The following is a 22,500-nucleotide window of genomic DNA, read 5'->3' as shown; positions in this document are numbered from 1 at the left end:
TTGTGGTGATCGTTTCACAATACATAAACATCAAATCATTATATTATACATCTGGAACTAATATAATGTTATATGTCAAATATATCAATAAATATATTTAAATATTCCAATAAATATATTTAAATATATTCAAAAACACGAAAATACCTTTATTAAAGGCTGTCAGGTTTAGTCACATGATTTTCAAACCTCACTAAATTAATTCAGAAAGAACTACCAAATTTGGAAACTAGAAAGAAATAAACGTTAGATTTTTTTACCCAAGAGTTAGCACAAGTAAGACCAAAGGCGGCATGACTGAAAAACTGAAATAACACAAATGACATGGTAAGTGATATAATAAACACATCTCAACATTAGACATTTTTAAAAGGTCAAGGGCCTGGGCTAATTGTAATTAGCCTGCACGGGTTATTTTTATCACACTGCCTCGCCAAGACCCATGGGAATGCCTGCCCAGAGTTCAGGAGTTTCCTCACTACAGAGCCGGATAATATTGAAGACAATCAATCAGAGTGACAGCATTCACAGAGCGCAGGCCCAGACCAGTGGAGGCCATCAAGTGGTCACAACTTACCCCAACGTGTTGCCTGCCAGCCTGCCCAGAGTCTCAGAACCTGAGAGAAACCATGGGGAATCACTTGTCCTCCCAGGCCTGGATGTCCTCCCTGCTCCTGAGTTGCTGTTCAACTTCGACCTGGGGAGGGGAAAAAACAAAAACAAAAATGGGAGGTAGAACAGCTACAGAACAGCTCCAAACTGCCTAGGCACAAGCCTGGGTTTCCCAGCCTCACTACCCTGGCAGTGACTGTGCTCAAATACCAACCCCACAAATTCTCCCACTGCTCCTCCTGGAATGTATACTTCACATCAAAGAGCAAGCCTAACAAATCACAGGCTCCTGGCAATCTAGCACTCACTCCTGGTTGAAAGTGTTTTCATGGTTTAACTGCAAATGAATTGTTCTTTAGATTTTTTAAAGGAATCATGCTTTCCTTAGAGGCAGTCAACTGAAATTCATCATACATTATCCAGTAACTCTTTTAATATATCATCATTTATAAAGACTACAATTTTAAACACCATTGTCAATCTCAAATTGAGTTACTGGATTTGGAAATATTAAAAAGGAAAAAACACGGAGTGCCAGTGCTCAATTGGTACAGCGTGCGACTCAGTCTTGGGGTCATGAGTTCAAACCCCACGTTAGGTGTAGAGATTACTTAAAAATCTTAAAAAAAAAAAAAAAGATCTAAAAAGTCATTTCAATCAAAGAACAGATCTGATTTGGGACCTACCACATACATAAATCATTCTTCTGGTAACAAATTTCTGTTAAGTGATCTACTCTTCTGCTATTTTTAATGCTAGTATTTTAGCTATAAATCACCACTTGCAGAAAAATTAAAATCAAACTACAAAATAACCAGTTCACTATTTTAAGTCCCTCATTTTCTACAATGCTTTTTTCTTAAACTCGGGGGCTATCAGAATCAAAACACAGGTTTAATATAATATCTTTTAAGAGCTAAATACTTACTAAATGCAAAGGGCATAATGTCTTACCCATCGTTATTATCAGGTTTGCCTAATTCCAATCTGTCTGGCTGTACTGAAAAACCGATCCTGCAAACTCTACCATCCTGAAAGCAAAAACAGAAGAAATGGCCCAAGTAAAAATGTGTATTAAAATATGAATTTATTCAATAAGCAGATTATGTCCTCATCACTGTCAATTCATAAGACAACATATAAGCTCCTTTCCAGAAGGCACTCACACCTGACGTGCGCAAGTATGTGTTACATACATGATCAGGATAGCAGCAAAAATAAGGTAAAGTATCCCAATCTAACAGAATTCAGAGTAAGTAAATGACTGAATATCAGGAACTTTTCCATTCTGTTACTAACTAGTTTCAAGCTGTAGTAAATCATTTAAGCTTTCTCTGAGCCAGAGAATGTACACAATAAGGAAATAGAACTGGGTGATCTCTGAAATAACTCTTGCAAGAACCTTCTATTTTAAAAACAGAAAATTTTCTGGCTTAAAAGGAAGACACATGATAATGCACAATTGTTATTTTAACGGTTCCTTTTCATTTCTGTATCTTACAGTAAACGATTTACCTCAAGAAGAAAGGCAGCATGATTTGGTCCTACCACACACTGTTTGATAGTAGCCTGTTCCAATACATTCAAAGGGGGATGGCTAGGGAATAAAAAAGAAAGACAAAGAAAAATAATTTTTTAAATGGCAAACACATTCTAGGGTTGGTTGGTTGTTTGGTTTTTATCCAATTAACCAAAGGAAAAGATAGCTGGCAAAACTTGTTTCTAAAAATTATTATTTACGTATCTTAAAGCAATATTGAAAAATAATAATTGTGATATCCTCATAGTTACTGTATGTCCTTGGTATGCCAGACTTTTAAAAAAATCAGTATGAATAGAACCTATAATTCAAATGAAACGAATTAATAAAAGTTGATAGCTTACAATATTCTTAGTAGCTTCTACCTAAATGAGTTCTTTTTCCTAGTTAAGAAAAATAGTTTTCAGAAAATTTAAAATACCTTAAAACTATTACCTGTTTAAGTTGTATTTGTTCAGTTTCTCTGAAACTTCCCGTAACCTTTAAAAACAAAACAAAAGGAGAATAAACTACATGTACCAATTATTTTTAAACAAAAATAGTTCTGATAGGTACTCGTATCATTATTTGGTGATTTCTAATAGTAGCACACAAAGAAATTTGCTATGGCAAGAATGTTTTTATATTGTCTTTGACTTCTGTCCCAAGAAAAGAGTCACAAGTCAACTCTACAATTCCCTCATTTCCCTACAATTCCTACTTTCCCTCACTGCCCCATTAGCAACTTCAACAACATTAATCCCTTTTTACAGATGAGGAAACTGAGGCTCCTAGCATTTATAATACAAAAAGTGGCAGTAAAGCTGGTTCTTGAAGCAACACCAGTGGAAAGCCAGTTTTTAAACACTGTGTGCTACATATGTCAAAAGAGATTCTTGCATATCTCTTTGTACATGTATACCATGGAATGAAAATATGGAGGAGCAAAGATCTATTAAGAATTTAACATAATGGGACAGAAAAAGCATGAAAGCCTAACTTACTTAAGACACAGTCTCAAGTTCCTGAAGGACCTTCTGATGCAAAACTGTACAAATTAAAACCTCCACGTCATCTATAAAACACGAATAACACCTCCTCCCATTTCTTTTGCTTTTTAATATTTCAAGTTATTATTTAAATTTTAGTTAATATATAGTATAATACTGGTTTCAGGAGTAGAATGTAGTGATTCATCACTTACACCGAAAACTCAATGTTCATTACAGCAAGTGCCCTCCTTAATACTCATCACCCATTTCGCCTATCTCCTCCCTCCATCAACCCTCAGTTTGTTCTCTATAGTTAAGAGTCTCTTATGGTTTGTCTCCCCACCGCCTTTTGTTTCCCTTCCCCCATGTTCATCTGTTTTGTTACTTAAATTCCACATATGAGTGAAATCATATGGTACTGGTCTTTCCCTGACTGATTCATTTCACTTAGCATAATACACTCTGAGTAGCTCCATCCATGTCATTCAAATGGCGAGACTTCATTCTTCTTGATGGTTGCATATTACTCCACTGCACATATATACCACTTCTTTAGCCATTCATCGATGGACATTTGGGTTTTTCCCATAATTTGGTTAATGCTGATAATGTCATAAACACTGGGGTGCACATACACCTCCATCATTTCCAAGAGTGTCAAGTATGCTTCGAAAAATCTCAAAGGGCTAAATAACTAAAGACATTAACTCATGTTATCTATTATGATTTTGCAGTTTCTCTCAAGGAAACAGTCTTGAATATAAAATATTATAATACTAATTTAAACTAGGCACTTTTGTCAACTTCTATAACCAAAACAACTGCTTGGTCTTTGAAACTTTTTCATAAATAATTCTCTTAAAAACAATTTTAGAAAGCAATAGAAAAAAATTAAAACATTAAGAAACTCCATGAATTTTGCATTCTAACAAGTGACAAAAATACACAACTTCAAATTTCAATAATTTGTACTGACAGGTGAGAGTGGTATACATACTCCAAAAATACATCATAGCTTAAAGCCAGTTCAGGATTAAAAAGCTGCCACAAACCATATCATATGGGCAAATAATATGTCGGTAAGAGATTCTAGTAGGACCCAGCTGTCTCTCCACTTTACTTTATCCTATAAATTCTATTCTCTGTTTAATGCTGAGGAACATCTTTCAAACACTAACATATATACAGTTACTTTCCAATTCTGAAGCTTACTCCTAAGCAAGAATTACTTTCAGACGATGCCATACTTAACTTCTCTCCCACTCACTGGTGACTTTATTCTCACTCCCAAAGAACAGCACTTGACCATGTGTGAATTGGCCCCAAAGAAAATACATTTTCATTTTTGTTGCCTACCGTTGCATTTACTTTCATTAACAAAATGTGTTTTCCTTGTCCAGTCAAGTCAAGCCTTTTCACCAGATCCCAGTTTGCTCATTTACAAGGCATGCTTCTTCTATGTTCCAAAAAAGATAAAATACCTTAAGAGTAAAGCATTATGGGATTCATGAGCTCTGAGAGAAGACCAACTAGAAAATGGGGATAAAATAAACTGGAAGGCTCTTTCAGAACCCCTGGAGCAAAGGGGCAGAGTTGGAGGGAAAAGGCTAAGAAAGGTTTTACTTCCTAAACAGAACAGTAGTGACACTTTGAGAAGGTATGTGTTTTCCTGCATACAAGTAAACCCATTTCAACCCCATTCCTTTTTCTTCAACCAACACTGAATGGACAACTTTCACAAAGTACACAGTTGTGGAGGAGAGAGAGAGAGGAGTTGGGGCAGATAAAATTTATCAAAGTCTTTTCAAACTGCGGAATAACTGATTTTAAAAATTAGGGGCGCCTGGGTGGCGCAGCCGGTTAAGCGTCCGACTTCAGCCAGGTCACGATCTCGCGGTCCGTGAGTTCGAGCCCCGCGTCGGGCTCTGGGCTGATGGCTCAGAGCCTGGAGCCTGTTTCCGATTCTGTGTCTCCCTCTCTCTCGGCCCCTCCCTCGTTCATGCTCCGTCTCTCTCTGTCCCAAAAATAAATAAACGTTGAAAAAAAAAAATTTAAAAAAAAAAAAAATTAAATGCCGCTTTCACGGCATATTTCACGGCTCCAAATATTATTCCACGTACACAGTACTTATAACACTAAATAAGCTTTGAGAACATAAAAACACTAAAAGTACTAAGTCAAGAACTCAACAGCAAATTTCAGGCCACGGAGGGGCTGGTTACTACTAATTTTCTAATCTTAAAAATCACAGTGGACTCCTTACCACATCTGAAATGTACACCATCTGTACTGGAAACAATGCCTACTGGATAGCAAGAAATCTGGGACTTACTCCCAGCTCATCTACTACTGACAGGGCTCATTTGAGTCTGTCAGGTTTCATGTTCTCACCCTGTAAGGGAAAATGTGGTTCTTTTCAGTCCTGGAATTCTTAAGAATGAAAAGCAAGTACATGTATCAGTGGGGAATACATACATACAGTTTACATGAGAATAGCACCTACTGTCATATTCAATTGCATCTAACCCATCTGAAACTTTCATATACAAACTGATTTTACATGGACATTTAGGCTGTTTCCCCAAGTATCAAGTTTTTTAAGTTTCTTAAATTTAACCCCAAAATTTACAAAAAATTTATCATTCTTGCAAATATCAAGACTGTTACTAGTACTAAATTGGTCCCCTAAGCATAAATCCCAGATAATCATGACAAAGAAATCTACAAACAAACAAAAAAGGAGTATTGGGGTGCCTGGCTCAGTAGGTTAAGTGTCCGACTCCTGATTTCAAATCAGGTCATGATCGTGGGATTGAGCCCCCACTTCGGGCTCTGCGCTGACAACCCAGAGCCTGCTTGGGATTCTCTCTCCCTCTCTCTGCTCCTCCCCTGCTCATACTCTCTCTCTCAAAATAAATAAACATTAAAAAATACAATAAAATAAAATAAAATAAAAGGGTATTTAGTTCCCTCTTTTACATCAGACTCCTCAGCGCACACACAAATCACAGAATCACCGCAGACCAAGGATCACATTCATGTACTAAGTTACTGAATGTCTATACATGATTATTAGGCACTCATCTACTTCAAAGGATCTTTCTCCAAAGGCTTACAATGCTTAAACTCATTAACTATATTCTCTCTTATAGCAACATGAACAAAAAAATCTCCCTTGTTTTCAAAATAAAAGGAAAACTACCCTAGAACTCACCAAATTCCATTTCAGAATAAATCTTTACATGTGGTTGTGATGGAAAACAATTTTAAGAGCACCGCACAATATTACAAAATAACCTCATAACTCAACATTTAATCTCATTCAGGGACAGGCAGGAAAGCCTTTGTGAAGTGCCTGTAACACACAATGGATAGGCTAGCAATAAGCTCCCGACAATCCTTAGTACTCCTACACCAAAGATTTATTCTATATTCCAATTCAATAACCTATTTCATTCCTTTAAATTTATAGGCATTTTACAGATCCAAAGGCTGGAATTTTTTTCTTAAAGCACCAATGTAAGGTAACAGCAAACTGATGTTTAAAAAGAGACAAGAGGGGCGCCTGGGTGGCTCAGTTGGTCAAGTGTCCAAATCTCGATATACTGGCTTAAGTTGTGATTTCACCAGTCATGAGATCAAGCCCAGCACAGCCCCACTGTCAGGCTCTGTGCTGAGCATGGAGCCTGCTCGGGATTCTCTCTCTCCCCCTTCCTCTGCTCCTCCCCACACCATCCCTCCCCCCACTTGTGCGTGCATGAGGGCACACTCTCTCTCTCAAAATAAATATTTATTTTTTTTAATGTTTTATTTATTTTTGAGAGAGAGCGTAAGCACAAGCAGGGCAGGGGCGGGTTGAACAGAGGATCCAAAACAGGCTCCATGCTGACAGCAAAGAGCCTGATGTAGGGCTCAAACTTGCAAACCTCAAGATCATGACCTGAGCTGAAGTCAGACACTTAACCGACTGAGCTGTTAAGGCACCCCAATAAATAAGCTTTTGAAAAAACAGACAAGAAATCAAAGTATAACCTACTAGACTCTAACATATTTCATTGCTGCCCTGAAAATCCCCTATAAATTCAATCTCCTTTTCCCCAAATGTAATATTCTAATTTCAAAGATAATTCATCTTCTCACTGAGCCTCAACTGGTAATAGGATCAATGCAGGCTCCTCCATTTTAGAATTCTCTATCTACCCGCCACATATCACACCTGCATGTTCAGACCTACATACCCCTACACTGTATGAAACCTGGTGGATTTCTAGCTGAATTTCTAAAACTAAAAAATGGTATATTTAGATCACAAAAAGGCTTCAATTCTCCAGGATGGAAAGATATTCCTGACACACCAGCTAGCTACTACAAGATGATGGCCTTCATAGATCTGCAGCTGTAAGACAGGCTACACCTTCCCATGTTTCATGTTTACCAGTAATTACCTTAATGGTGGAAAACTGACAAAATCTGCCACCAGTACATTTCCACCAGCATCACTCCTACTTATTTCAGGACCAGCTCAAATATTACCTCCCCCATGAACTTTTCCTGACAGCCCTACTTTTCTTCCTACAGAAGTCAACAACTTCTCCCGAGCAAAGACAGGATAAACCAAGTCTTTCCCCACTCTTCCGCTTCTTTAGATACAGTTCCAACAGTGAAAAATATATAATAATACTTGTATATAATCCATTTCAGAAGAAGAAAAGGTTCCTGATCCTAATCTCAACAAAATTAACTCCCTAGGTCTTCCACCTCAAACTAAAGTTTAGTATATGTGCTGCCGAAGCGAGCACCCTCAAACTAAAGTTTAAAACAGGCAAGAGGGGCATCTGGGTGGCTCAGTCAGTTTTAGCATCCGACTTCGGCTCAGGTCATGATCTTGTGATTTATGGGTTTGAGTCCCATGTCAGGCTCTGTGTTGACAACAGCTCGGAGCCTGGAGCCTGGAGCCTGCTTTGGATTCTATGTCTCTCTCTCCCTCTCTCTCAAAAATAAATAAACTTAAAAAAAAATGGGCAAGAAAAGTGCAAATATACAAATTTCTTTTAGGACAGTTGCCCATATACCTCTTATAAGCAGACGAGTTAACATACAGAAAACGTTTAATAACTCACCACTTAACCCAATAATCATTATTATCATACTGCCTTTAAAGTGACCTCACTCCAACCTTTACCTATCCATCCACAGAATAAAACTTTTGCATACCCTTATCATTTTATTTTGGAATAAATGGTTTAATAATCCATATAAAGAAACAACAGCCAACAGTAGTGTTTACCTACATCACTAAATCATACAATAAAAATCTGTGCTCAGATTATCTTCTTGTAGAAAAAGAAAACACTGTAGGAATATTGCTGGCATTTCTCCAGAAGAAAACTCCCTAAATCTTAAAGCCCAAAACTCAAGAAGCAATGAAATTACAGATAATTTTTAAGCAACTATGTTGCTAGACAGATGGTAGAGATAGGAGTCAAACTTAAGGCCTTTTCTGCTATATCACCCTGCACTTTTCTAAGTATAGGCACTCAGTCCTTAATTTTCACATTGTTCTTTTACACAACTATGGCATCATACTATATACACTGCCACCTCTGAAGTCTCTTTGCATGCCAGCTGCTCAACATTATCACTGACATCAAATTAAAGCTATCACATGGTGATCCCACCTGCCAGCCACTGTCACAGGGAGAAAAGGCTTTGTTTTGGGCAAAATTACCAAGGGCATTTTTACATCATCATTTAATTGTGCCAGCATCTAGTAAGCACACCCTCCCCCACCAGATAACTGAAAACCTGGTGCTGCCTTATTCAATCCAGTCCAGAGGGCATCCAACCCCAAAACCCCTTTTCACACAGTCCCAGAGCAAGGCACCAGGAAACCACCTAAGGCATGTTCCTAGGGAAGCTTCTTTAGGAGGTCTTGGGTGTAAGATGGAAGGGGTCAACAGAGTCTTCTCATCTACACTGTGGATTTGTTTTTCTAAAACCTTTCTTGCTACCCACCCACCCTGTGTTATGACTTAAATATTGGGAGCTACAGATACCCTGACCAACAGGATGGCAGGGAAGAACCTGGAAAGATTAGGGCTGCCTTGGCCCAAGCAAGAAGCACCAACACATTAGGGATGATTCTCTTATCTCTGTGATCATGAAAGACTTTTTCATTGTATGTCTGAAATTTTACTTCAAGACATTCAACTTCTGGATACATTTTTTTTTAAATCCATTTTGTACTGCTTCTAATTGAATTTAATTAACACTGCTCATGGGTTCCCCAGCTTCAGGATTTCCAAAATGGCGAATGGGAATGGGAAAGGATGAATAATAAGAGAAGCAATGTAGCTATTTGGACAACACACACATTCAAAAAAAAAAAAAAAATTACTATACTTCATTTTCACAGCAAAAATGTGAGGCCATAATCTTATATTAAATATAAACTAAATAAATTTAGCTCTATTAAAAACTCCTATTTTTGTCCTTAATTTTCCTCAGGTCACAGCTGACCACAGAAAACTTCAGAAAATTTAACACTAAGGAACCAAAGAGTAAGATTATGGTAAAGACCAAAGAGAAACTAAAAATTTACCAAAATACTTCAGGCTTCAAGAACACACAGACCATTAAGTTTATTTCTTTCTATCTCCTATGAAGGGTTTTCTCTGAAAGTACATCAGAATCCCTGGATACATGTTTTTCACCTCCCCACATATTCCTAAAGAGTCTTCCCAACAGGGAAGAGTCTCCCTTCCCAATTCCTCATGTACTTTAAGGATTCTCAAAATTTTATCTTAGAACCACTTTACACTCTTTGAACAATTGAGGACACCAAATTGCTTTTGTTTATAAGAGTCAGAAACACTGATATTTATAATATTAAACACCGAGAAAATACTTGAATATTTATTTCAAAAATAATAAACTCATTACATACTGACAAAAATTACCTTATGAAAAATAACTATTTTTCCAAAAATATTTGTGATGGGAATACATTTCTACTGTTCTACATTTTTGCAGACCTCTTTATTATCAGTCTTAATATAAGATAGCTAGAATCTCAGATTGCTTCTGCATTCAGTATGTTACAGTATATTGTTTTGGTTGAAGTATGTGAAGAAGAGCTGGTCAGGGGAGTGATATTTTAATACTCCTTACAGGTCATGATAGATTTTCTTCTTTGATATTATACCAAAACTCAACAAGTGATCATCTCTTAAAGGTTGGCAGCAATGTGAAACCTGAAACCTACCACATCTTTTGCCCATGTGTGAGTCTAGAACAGCATGCATTGGTCATTTGGAAAATAATGGTTGACTGACTTATACAGATCTTCAAAAATCATGTTTGTTAAAGTCACTAACGATCTACAGGGTCAAACACACAATGATGAATACAAATTTCCCAAAATTCTAATATGTGACTGAAAGCTCAATTTTATTACTGACAACAAATAGCTTCAGCTGTTTTCCTTGAAGTGACAGGCACACTATGGTCATTTTTCAGAAAATGTCTGTCAAATATCGTCTTTTAAGTGAAAATAGTATTCGTGAAGAAAGCAGCTAGTTTGGCTTGTAACTAAAACAACTGCAAAGGTGGTTTTCCTCAAGGCAGCCAACGTTCTTTTCATTTTGTCACACTATGTATTAAAGGGGCATACATCCACAGGTTAAGATTTACTGCTTCACCAAGAACACCCTTGAGTGAAACTGGCTTTTCTTATCCTGTAAGTACAAAAAAGTAAAGAATACAGTAATTTTCAATACAGTTTGGTGCCACTACTTTGATTTGTGCTAAGAAGCCAGTATTTTACCCGCCACTGCTTTTGAAAAATAGCACAAATTTCAAAACAGTGGAAAAGACAAAACCTCAGTATTATTATGAAGGTAGTTTTGACCTGCAAGGCCGTGAGAGGGTCTTAGGTAGGGATTCACAGAGTCAACAGACCACATTCTGAGAACTGCAGTACTCTATTCTAAAATGCATGGTGCCATGAAAGTGGCTAATACTAAAGCGATGTTGGAAAACAAGTAATTGTTCATTCTTCTTACTAATACAGCCACAATAATCTAATTATGCACTTTTAAAATAGTTTTTAAATTATGCATATTCTTTGATACTACACTAAAACTCAACAAGTAATAGTTTCTTAAAGGTTGATTGCAATGTGGAATCTGAAACCCTATTAATGAACTTTCCATATTATTACACTAAAACCCATTTGTTATATACTAAAACCCACTGGCCTATCTTACACTTCGAATAAATCATTTGCCCATACGTGATTCCGTTTAGATGTACAATGGCAGAGTGAAGTAACATGAAGTAGCATAAAACAGATTTAACTTTTTAATAGTGCCTCCCTGATAGTATTAAACTCCTATGAAAGACATTAAGTGACTATAATTCACTTGCCAATGGTTTTCAACAGAAGAGGCAGCAGTGGGGACAAAGATACAGAAGAGCCTCCCTAAGATTTATATACAAAAGCTATAGTCAATTACTAAAAGGGGGCAGAGGGAGCCTCACAAACTGCCAGCCTACAGATGTACACATGATGCTGAATCACATAGCATTTTAAATTTTTTAAAGATTTTTAAAGATTCTTGGCCAACATTTAAACTTGGAGGATTTCACACAGAATTTCAGGTTTTTAGCTTCTTTTGAAAAATGAGATCTACCAACTGTGCTTATTCCCCTTATGGTGACTAGAGAGGTACCCAGGACTGCAGGCATCTGGGTTTGAGACCACTGATATGGAAGGATTACTCCTCCCAACCTCTGAAGAAAGTATTTGCTTGCTAAAGAGGAATCTGATTACAGTTTTATAATTCAAATCTCAGCATGTACAGTGATCCCTAATATATCTTTGCTCAGCCATAAGCACATTTTATTTCTTTAAATTTGACTTTACAATTTCTAAAATAGTGGTCTGACTTTTCTCACTTTTTGCCTACCCAAAGAGAACTAAGCCAAGCAGACAACATCTGACTTTACTATTAAAAGACCCCAAATCACACAAATGACAGCTTTTACAGAGGGAAAACCCATCTGTCAGCTTCCTGAATGACAATTATAGGTAGGACTTCTATACATACTTCACACTTATGGAGATGACAAATGCTAGTTTATGTAATATGTTCACTTTGCCCTAAATAAATGATACAGGACATTCACCTTCAAGATGCATTCAAGACCAAAAAGAAAATAAGTTTCTAAATAAATACTACAAATTCATTAAATGTCACACCTTTTTTTAAATGGGAAGTTCTTTACACTATTTCCCCTAAAATGGTTTTCAGTTAAAACCGTTAAAAGAGTTCTAAAAAATGGGGCACCTGGGTGGCTCAGTCTGTTAAATGTCCTACTCTTGGTTTCAGCTCAGGTCATGATCTCATGGTTTTGTGAGTTCAGGCCCCATGTAGGGCTCTATGCTGACAGCATGGAACCTGCTTGGGATTCTGTGTCTCCCTCTCTCACTGCCTTCCCCCAACTCATGCTGCCTCTGTCTCTCTCAAAATAAATAAATAACCTTTAAAAAAGAAAAGAGTGCTATAAAATTAAAATGAGAAAATTCATATTACAGAAATGTCCTCTCACAGGAAAAAAAAAATGGCTTTCTACTTACAAATAATTTCTTCCCCTAACCTGGAAAATATCCCGCTTACAAACTCCTATCTAGTGTCATGAATAACATTTTTCCTAATAAAATGAAAAGGAGACCAAAATCCCAAACTCCTGTGCCATTTGAAAGTCAAACACATCTCTGAAAAACTAAATGCCGAACACAACAAAATGAGTCATTTTCCTTTAAAGCCAAAATACCATGTTATTTTCAGCTCCATTCAAAACAGGAAAAGGGAAATACACATGCCAAATGGACAAGAAATTTGGTAGAAAAAGATACAAGATACAGCCTTTATACATTAATTCTTCTTGACAATTGCTTAAGTCCTTCTAATTCCAACTTGGTTAAACAACAAGACTATACACACCTACAAGAATCAAACTATACTAAACAGGTTGAGAAGACTTCTTTTGAGCCCCCATCCAAAAAGCATAGCAGCCAGCCAAATATTCAAGAGAAAATTCTTGGTTTTCTTTACCCTTAGGCCATATCTACATTCTGAATATCTGCAACATCATTCATTAAAGTATCTGCCAGATGCAGCCAATGTATTCAAATCATTATAACCCCAATTTTAACTCTACATACAAATTGAATGTGTCATGAGACAACTGATACACATCACAGGACAACTACTGACATTTGGCAAGTTATTTGATCCCTGAGATAGAACCGTAAACTGAAGTAAAATACCTGTAATGAAATCTGACTTTCCCAGAGAAACAAGACAATTAGGAGATTATATTCATAACCAAGGATCTTGATAACATTAACATCAAAGATGAAATAGTTTCACTGCTTTTGAAATGGTCATCTTACATTCCTGAGCTGCCATTCCATCTGCCCTAGGAACCACAGCTGCAGTCTTGTGAGAAGGGGGGAGGGGAGGATGAGCTGCGGTGTCAGACAAACCAACCTGGGTTTGATTCCATCCCTACCATTAACTGGCTCTGTAACTTCGGGCAAACTTACTTTAACCTCCCAGAACTTGGAAGGTTTCTTGGTCTGTTAAATGGGGATAAAACCACTTGTCTGGTATTGCTGCTATAGGGTTAACGTTAATTTTGTGATGTACCTTGGAAAGAACTAAGCATTTAAATGCTCAATAAATGGCAACCATTATCATTACTGAACTATATTCTATATCCTCAGAGAGCCTGCTGTATTTTGCAGCTCAAACCAAGTTCTGGCTTAACTGGTTGCCAACCTAAATAGGGCCCAACTCTAATCCTGAGATCAAGGGTAGGAGGAACCTGAGGATCCAGGGAATGGGATCCAGAGAATGAGAGCGAAGTCCGGGAATTCTTGGTGTTAGAAATCTATATATGCACAATAATTCCTTTGTTTCTTGTGCATGGGTTTTTATTTCAAAAAGCATGAAAAATTCCTCTTCTTGCCCCTACTACCTCTCTAATTTCATCTCTTCGCTCTTCCAGAGCATTCTATACTCCAAACATCACTATCCTCTCACAATTCCTTAACTAGATTATACTCATAAACTACTCTCTTATTTTTTTAAACACACCTATTTCCTCAGCTTAGAGTAACTACATGCCACTGCCTTCTACACATCTAGCTACGAGCCCCTCAAGGCTAGGCTGAAACAACCTGGGAAACCTTAACTTACCTTTCACTCCACACTAACCTAGGCATTTCTCTGAATCCTACTTTATACCTGGGGGGCACACTTCCTCCAGAACACTTCATATGATGTAACTACTTGTTTGATGAAGTATTTGCCTCTTTTGCAGCCTGACAAACTGTATGAAGGCAAGAAGCACGTTTTACTAACTCTAAGTCCCCAGGACCTGGCACAGACCAAATCCCTAGTAACTGTGTGCCAATGGATGGGTGGCTGAACCAATGAATAGACATTCATATGTCTTGGCTCTGAGTTGCACACTGCCTCAAAATGATGGATTCATAGCTATTTTTAAAGATTTTTATATATTCTCTTATGTGACCAATATTATAAGACCAGGTTTTTAAAAATACACCAAAGGAATGTTGTCCTACAAAATAACCCCCTGGAGTCTCTGCCCTAATTCAAATGGCCCTGCAAGACCATGAGGAATTTATGAAACTCTTGGAGAATCATCTACAGAAAGAGTTGACCAAACAGTGAGGAAAATCACTCAGTACTTTTCAGCCTAGGATACTCTCTCAGTCCCCTTCACCCAGAGAGCAGTCTCCTTCTTTTCCCCTCCCTCCCTCCTTGATGGTTTAATCTGGGTTGGTGTTAGGGAAAAAGGGCCAAATGGGCCAAAAGGAAGTTGGAAGCAAAGGGAAGGGAGAGAGACAGCTCATCAGGAAGCAAAATTACAGATAAAAGTCGGTGTGCAACCTCCTATTTAAGCGCCTGAAGTTGGTAACACGAATCTAATGGGCTCAGTGCCTTAAAATACAAACTAGAGAAAGTCTAATCACTGGACATTTATTGGCAAGTAATCAAACAAAACACTCTAACTCAGGTAATACCAAAACAGGAAGAACTGGATATAAATGCCTGTATTAATTTTTTGTCTGGTTTTGTTGTTGTTGCTATTTAGCCATTCACCGGCATAAAGGTGGCCATAAAGTCACATTGAGTGGCAGCCTTGTCCTACCTAGATACCTGCAAACAGCCCTGGGTTTTGAGTCTCAGCTCACCATCAAAAAAAAAAAAAAAAAGAACATGACCTTGAATAGGTCATTTAACATCTGCTCTCAATTTTCCACCCCTGCCAAAAATGCTTGTTACCATATCGGTTTCAGAAAGTTGTCTTACAAACTGGGTAACACACCACATGTAAAAGTAACATGTACCATCTTAAATAATAGTGCCTAAATCTAGCTCATCATCACAATCTCTAGGGAACATTTTAAAAGACATATTCCCAGGTTCCACCCAAACCTACTAAACCAGAAATCTCCAAATGCAAGGCCCTATGGTTTATATTTTAGCTAAGTAAGTTATGGCACACACATGAAGTATCTCTGGAAGGAATAACATTAGTCACCTATGAGAAAAGGAAGTAGGCAGTTAGGGAACAGAGCAGGGAGGCAGACTTTTCACTGTGTGCCAAAGTACACTTTTTGAATTTTAAAGCACATAAACATATTATCCACTCACAAGATGGATTTTTTTTTTCATTTCTAAACACCCAAAGTGATTCTGATGATTAACTACCTTTGGAAATCACTACTTTTTTTATATATACATACACACACACATATATGTATGTATAAAGTTTATGTATAAAGTTTATACATACATACATACATACATACATGTATGTATGTATGTATAAAGTTTATGTATGTATGTATGTATAAAGTTTATTTATTTATAAACTTTATGTATAAAATTTATATATTTATAAACTTTATGTATAAAGTTTATGTATAAAGTTTATATATACATACATACATACATATATGTATGTATGTATGTATGTATAAAGTTTATTTATTTATTTTGTGAGAGCGAGGAGGGATGGGACGAGAAAGAAGGAGAGAGAAGATCCCAAGCAGGCTCAGCACCCATGCAGGGCTTGATCCCATGGAACTGTGAGACCATGACCAGAACCAAAATCAAGAGTTGGGACACTTAACAAACTGAGCCACCCAGGCGCCCCTGGAAATCACTACTCTTAAATACAACAAATACAGGTAAGGATTGCTTAAAATAGTCATAAGATTAGTAGCCCATTGGGGCGCCTGGGTGGCGCAGTCGGTTAAGCGTCCGACTTCAGCCAGGTCACGATCTCGCGGTCCGTGAGTTCGGGCCCCGCGTCGGGCTCTGGGCTGATGGCTCAGAGCCTGGAGCCTGCTTCCGATTCTGTGTCTCCCTCTCTCTCTGCCCCTCCCCCGTTCATGCTCTGTCTCTCTCTGTCCCAAAAATAAAATAAAACATTAAAAAAAAAAATTTAAAAAAAAAGATTAGTAGTCCATTAAGGGAGACATTAAAATCCTACTATTTCAAGTTTTAGGAATGTTGCTTAGGATAGCTCCCGCTCAGAAATTCACAATTCACATATCTCTCTTACACTTTTATAAGCACTGCAATAAAGAAACCCATTTAACTATGCTTAATCTTGTGCTTCTCAAACTGAAGTTGAACAGGACACACTGTTCAGGTCATTTTTTCTAGTAAGATCTTGGGGAACTAGAAGACACTGGTTTAAGATCCAAGTACCCAGGGTGCCTGAGTGGCTCAGTTGGTTAAGCGTCCGACTTTGGCTCAGGTCATGATCTCGCGGCTCGTGAGTTCAAGCCCCACATCAGGCTCTGTGCTGACTGCTTGGAGCCTGGAGCCTGCTTCGGATTCTGTGTCTCCTTCTCTCTCTCTCTCTGCCCCTCCCCACGTGCATTCTGTGTCTCTCTCTAAAGTAAATAATTTAAAAAAATTAAATAAAAAAAAAGATCCAAGTTTCCTAAGGCAGAGACCATCTCCTTACCCCAGAACCCTACAGAGTGCCTAGCACACAGAAAGCCTCTCCAAAATGTAGAGCTCAACAGTGACAGGCTGTCTTTCCTAAACCAAAACTTTTCCCTTTACCTAAACCAAAACTATGTCCCAATTTTCTTATTGTTCAAGGATTTAAAAAAAAAAAAAAAAAGGAAATAGCATAAATACTAACAATCCTACTCTGCCTAAAATTTTATGGTTAGAAAACACAACTATCTACAACAGATCATTTTTAAATCCAAATAATATGGCAACAAGCATGTTTATTCCTTAAAATGGAAAAATAAAAGATCTTTATGATTTGAAATTATCTACTTGTAGGAGAGGGCAAGATTTCAGTATCATTTTCCTTCTACAATATAAGCAGACATTTGCTAGGCATCTTTATTTCCATGAAGCCAGACTAATCAAGTAAGCCTTACAATCAAACTGCCCGACAACCCCACTTACTAAAAGAACTTGTTCACCAGTGTACCTAGAGGGGGTCTGAAAGCTGTATCAAACAGCTTCTTTGAAATTTGCACCTACTAAGAGTTCTTAACATTGGGTCTCTCATCCAGAAAGCCTTCCTTTAGGTATAATTCAGAGAGCTAAACCGGAAGAGTCAAACAAATGTCAAAACTACAAAACACCAGGGTCAAATTTAAGAGCTTTACCAGATCCCTTATGTTTTATCACCAGGGAGCACAAATGAATACAAAGTTCTTTCTGGCAACACAGCTACCACAGCCAAGGCCTGGCTCCCAAGTTTGGCCTTCAGAAATCCACCAATAAATGCTTCCCATTCTTCATCTTACAATAAACACTCAACCCAATAGAAGTTGACTTAACAGGCAGTGTCCGATTTCCAGACTGACATCACTGACAGAGAGTTCTGCATCCCAGCTCAGTCCCACTCTCTTCATCTCACAACCACTTAACACCCACACACACACACCCACACCCCCCACACACACACATACACACAGTGCTTTTACATAGCGTGTGGATAATGATGCTTTAAAAGGGCTAACCCTGGGGAAGATTATGAAGGACATCAGCCTCCTACCTGCCAATCCCTATTTATCCTCCCAAACTGCTAAATTCTTTCCCCATGCTTTTTTTAATGCCTGAAAATCACTTACTAGCCAGAGAACTAAGTTCTCAATCTTGCAGCACCAGGAGCTAGCAGGTTTACTGGTTTGATCAGCTACCTCCTCTCTGCATAATAAACGTCAATCCCCCAAAAGGGGAAGGTGGTGGAGTAACTTGTGAAACACATCCGGACACTAAACTCATCTCTAGCCTGGCACTCTTCAGAACCGCCTCCGTCGCAGACCTGTCCTAGCAAGCGCTGGGCTAGAACAGGAAGGCCTGCAAAACTCAGTCGCCATCATCAGAGCTGAAACATGCAGCGTAGCCCTCCCGTTTCCCACAAAAATAAGCGGCATCTTTATAATGCTTTAATGCTGACAGAGCAAAACAGCTAACAAATCGAACAAAATGGAGCCAGTCTACAATGGGAATACAATTGGGAAAGATGACCACTTCACAATAAGGCCCTACAGTCGCTCTGTCCAGCACTAAGTTCTTTGTATTTTCCTCCTCTTAACCCTGAGCATTTCACCAAGCCTGATACGGACAGCCTGTGAAAAGGCCTCCCACAGGTTTGGGTGCTCCTGTTCTTTCTCTTCCTTCCATCTGAAGCTGAAAAAGTGGCTAACACTAAAACAAACAGAAGGAACAAAACGTATTAGCAAGTAGTTAGTGATTATGATGCACAGGTATGTGGACCAAAGGGAGGAAAAATGGGCAGAGCAGAGCTGGTACAGTGAGTTCACTCTGGGAAAACCTCCCCTCCTCTAAATATACAGCCATGAAAGACAACTGTAGAAAAGAGAAAAAAGACAAAGGTGAGACCATACATGAGATAAACATCTCCTCAGGAGGGAAATGAAGCTAAAAGTGCTCCCCAGTGAGTGACCTCGTACCAGAGCAGAGTTCCTCACAAGGAAGTTGGAATGGGCTGCCGGTTTTGTTGAAAACACTGTAGCTGAAAATTTTAATGGTAACCACGAAAAGAACAGAAATACAATCTATGGCTTCCAAACCAAGAAGGAAGAAAAAGGGAAGGGAATGCAGAAAACTAGGACTCTAACAGAAGGAAAAAAAGCAGCAGGATAAAAGATAAGAAAATATGAAATCCAGATAGGAGAAATCAATCTACTTATTCAAACTGTCATCCCACAATTAAAAGTCAAAATTTATCAGAGTAAAGAAAAGAAAGTATTAAGAGGAATAAAGAGACACATTACATATCAATCAAAGGAATAATCCACCAAGAACATTAACATTCATAAATTTGAATGCTCTCAACACCACAACCTCAAAAATACACCCAAGTAAAAACTGACCATTTGAGAAACGGTCAACTCCAAGGAGAGATTTAACATACCTCTATCAGAAACTAATAATTTAAGCAGACAAAATACTTATTAGTAAAGACAGAGACTTTGAAAAGGTATATTTACAAGCTTGAGCTAACAAATATATAGAAACCTGTCCCCAAAGGGGAGTCACAGATTTTAAGGTATAAAAAAGCATGTTATCTCTGACTTCTGGATTTAACAGATAAATAAAATTTCCTTCAAATTATAAAGACAAAGATAAGGTTGCCAACCTTTCATACTGCCAAATTAGATGGGGTGGGGAGGGGGGGGAGGGACACCATTACCAATACTTCATAAAAATCTTTTCTCACTAACCATGAACTGGTTCAAGTTTCCTGAACTGTGAACATTTTCTTAGAAACTGCACCAGCACAGAATTATATTTAATTTGATTTCAGGAAAACAAACACATACAGATTTTTAATATCAAGTCCTTGATGTAACAGTGTCCTCATTTTCCATTTGAGAAAACAGCAGACTATAGACATAGAGACTGGTTTACCTGCAATTGTCAAGTAAAAGGTGGGAGGGAGGGTGTGAGACAAAACCTCTCCAGGCCACTACTCTTGCTGTCATACCAACACCTGCCAAGGGTCCCATTCAATCAACAATACTTCCTGAACACCCAGAGTATAAGGCCTGATGTTAAGTATTACAAGTAAGTGGTGCTATAAAATGCCCTAGGGAGGGCAGGGAGCCGTATCAAACCACCTGAGGGAGTTTTCTACATACTTGGAGACACCACCCCTAACCATGAGCCACAGCTACAGAAGACAGTGTGATCTACCCCTTAGGAAGCCTGAGAAAAAAAAGGAACATTGAAAACCCACTGATTCAATCCACACACCTTAAGGAGTTTACAATATACTTATAAAAACAAACTATACACACAGACAGACAAATAATAAAACGGTAAACCAGGTGCTGAGAGGAGTGTTCTAAGCATGAATCACCGAGAAGACAGGATTCATTTGGAGTTAGAAGATTTCGTGAGAGGGGCGCTTGGCTGGCTTAGTTGGTAGAGCATGTAACTCTTGATATCAGGGTTTTGAGTTAGAGCCCCATGTTGCATGCAGAGATTACTTAGGAGGAGGAGGAGGAGAAAGAGGAAGAAAAAGATTTTGTGAGGGATGGCCAGGGCTTTCAGGAGCGTCAGTATTTTGGAACAGGCCATGAAGGGTGCTGGGATTCATCACAAAAAGGGGCATATTCGAATAACAACATTTATAATGACTTATCTATTAAACAAACAAAAATGTTTGGCTCTTACACAACTAAAAAAATTAAAGTTCTCCAAAAACACTTCAGGAAGCCAAGAAGATAATTCTAAGATGTGAATTAGTTTTCCTTATAAGTCATCTAAACCGTGGACGGTGCTAGAGCAATCTGCTAGTCAACGTACAACTATGAGAATGAATAACGGAGGCAAACTATATATCACCTTCCTGTGATCAAATAACTATTTTTTTAATCAAAATCTCCCTTTAAGGTTGAATGAATATCAAAATAGATTACTTAAAGACAGCTGATAGGACGGAAACACAAAAAAGAAAGACCAATGTACCTCACAGACGTGGACATTACTAACACAGCAGATACGAGGGGCACAGACACAAGAATCCTTGCACTTGGCTACCTGGTGTGGATATGAAATCATACAAAATGAAGGCTCTACAGAACAACCTAAGTGCTTGGAAGAGAACCTTAATAAAGAAGAAAATACAGTAAAAGAAAATCTTTCTTCCTGCTCCTCACCAGATGAAGAATATAAGAAAACATTCCAAAAAAGGTAGTAAAAGAAAAAAACAAGCCCTGACTATAGTAACTTTTGAAGAACTTTTTTCATGTCTGAAAAGACCAACAGAGGCCTCCCCACATTAAATGTTGAGTCAGGCTTGAGTACATTTTGAAAAATTATTAAGTCTGCACATCCTGGGATACTCATTTTCAGGAGGGAAACACAGGGTTACGGTGAAGTAGTCAATAGTACACTTCAGGCCTCTCCTGAGAGCACAGTGCCGTGGCCAAGAACCTCAGATACATAAGCAGAGATTACACGAAATATATACAAGCTACAGAAAGAAATCATATAAAAATCACACTGGGTGCTATGGAGCCAATGTTTCTGTCCCCCCTCCTTCAAATCCATATATTGAAACTCTAATGCCCAACGTAATGGCATTTGGAGATGGAGCCTCTGGGTGGCAATCAGGGCATGAGGGTGGGCCCTCCTGATGGGATTAGTGCCCTTTTAAGAAGAGACGGGAGAGAGCTGGCTTCTTCACTCTGTGCTTTCTGCACAGAGAGGAGTAGATAGGATGCAAAGACAGTCATCTACGACAGAGGCACCAGGGTGGCTCAGTCAGTTAAGTGTCCAACTTCGGCTCAGGTCATGATCTCGCGGTTCGTGAGTTCAAGCGCTGCAATGGGCTCTGTGCTGACAGCTTAGAGCCTGGAGCCTGCTTCAGATTCTGGATCTCCCTCTCTCTGCCTCTCCTCTGCTAGTACTCTGTCTCTCTCTTCTCGTATAGGACTTGTAATTAAACGTGTTTCTCTTCACTACCTCCTGCAATCCTCTAAAAAGACAAGTAATGAATTTTAAAAGACAACAAATGAATTTTAAAGTTACAAGGACAGGGGCACATGGGTGGCTCAGTCGGTTAAGCAACCCACTCCTGGTTTTGGCTCAGCCCATGATCTCACAGTTTGCAAGTTCAATTGTGCTAATGGCACAGAGCCTGCTTGGGATTCTCCCTCTCTCTCTCTCTCTCTCTCTCTCTCTCTCTCCCCCTCCCTCCCTCCCTCCCTCTCTCTGTCCTTCCCCTACTCATGCTCTCTCTTTCTCTCAAAATAAATTA

At 38.4% G+C, this 22,500-nt stretch overlaps 1 protein-coding gene across 8 annotated transcripts in view; it reads right to left on the bottom strand.

Moving 5' to 3' along the window:
- UBR5 (ubiquitin protein ligase E3 component n-recognin 5) overlaps window positions 1-22,500 on the bottom strand; it is a 136,874-nt gene that overhangs the window by 92,236 nt on the left and 22,138 nt on the right. For 7 of the 8 annotated variants that reach the window (XM_047088956.1, XM_047088949.1, XM_047088951.1 and 4 more), the window contains exons 2-5: window positions 2,588-2,632; window positions 2,128-2,209; window positions 1,567-1,643; window positions 578-697 (exon numbers count right to left, since the gene is read on the bottom strand). In XM_047088956.1, the coding sequence (XP_046944912.1) occupies window positions 578-697; window positions 1,567-1,643; window positions 2,128-2,209; window positions 2,588-2,632 (324 nt within the window). Of the gene's footprint in view, window positions 1-577; window positions 698-1,566; window positions 1,644-2,127; window positions 2,210-2,587; window positions 2,633-4,479; window positions 4,823-22,500 lie in introns of those variants that run through there. The other variant, XM_047088955.1, reaches the window with a different exon arrangement.

The sequence above is a fragment of the Lynx rufus genome, unplaced genomic scaffold, assembly GCF_022079265.1.
Source record: "Lynx rufus isolate CCGP_SWC_20201006 ecotype Redwood Valley unplaced genomic scaffold, mLynRuf1.p SCAF_26, whole genome shotgun sequence".
NCBI lineage: Eukaryota > Metazoa > Chordata > Mammalia > Carnivora > Felidae > Lynx > Lynx rufus.
Note: the sequence above shows the minus strand (reverse complement) of the source record. Positions and strands in the feature narration are given on the sequence as shown.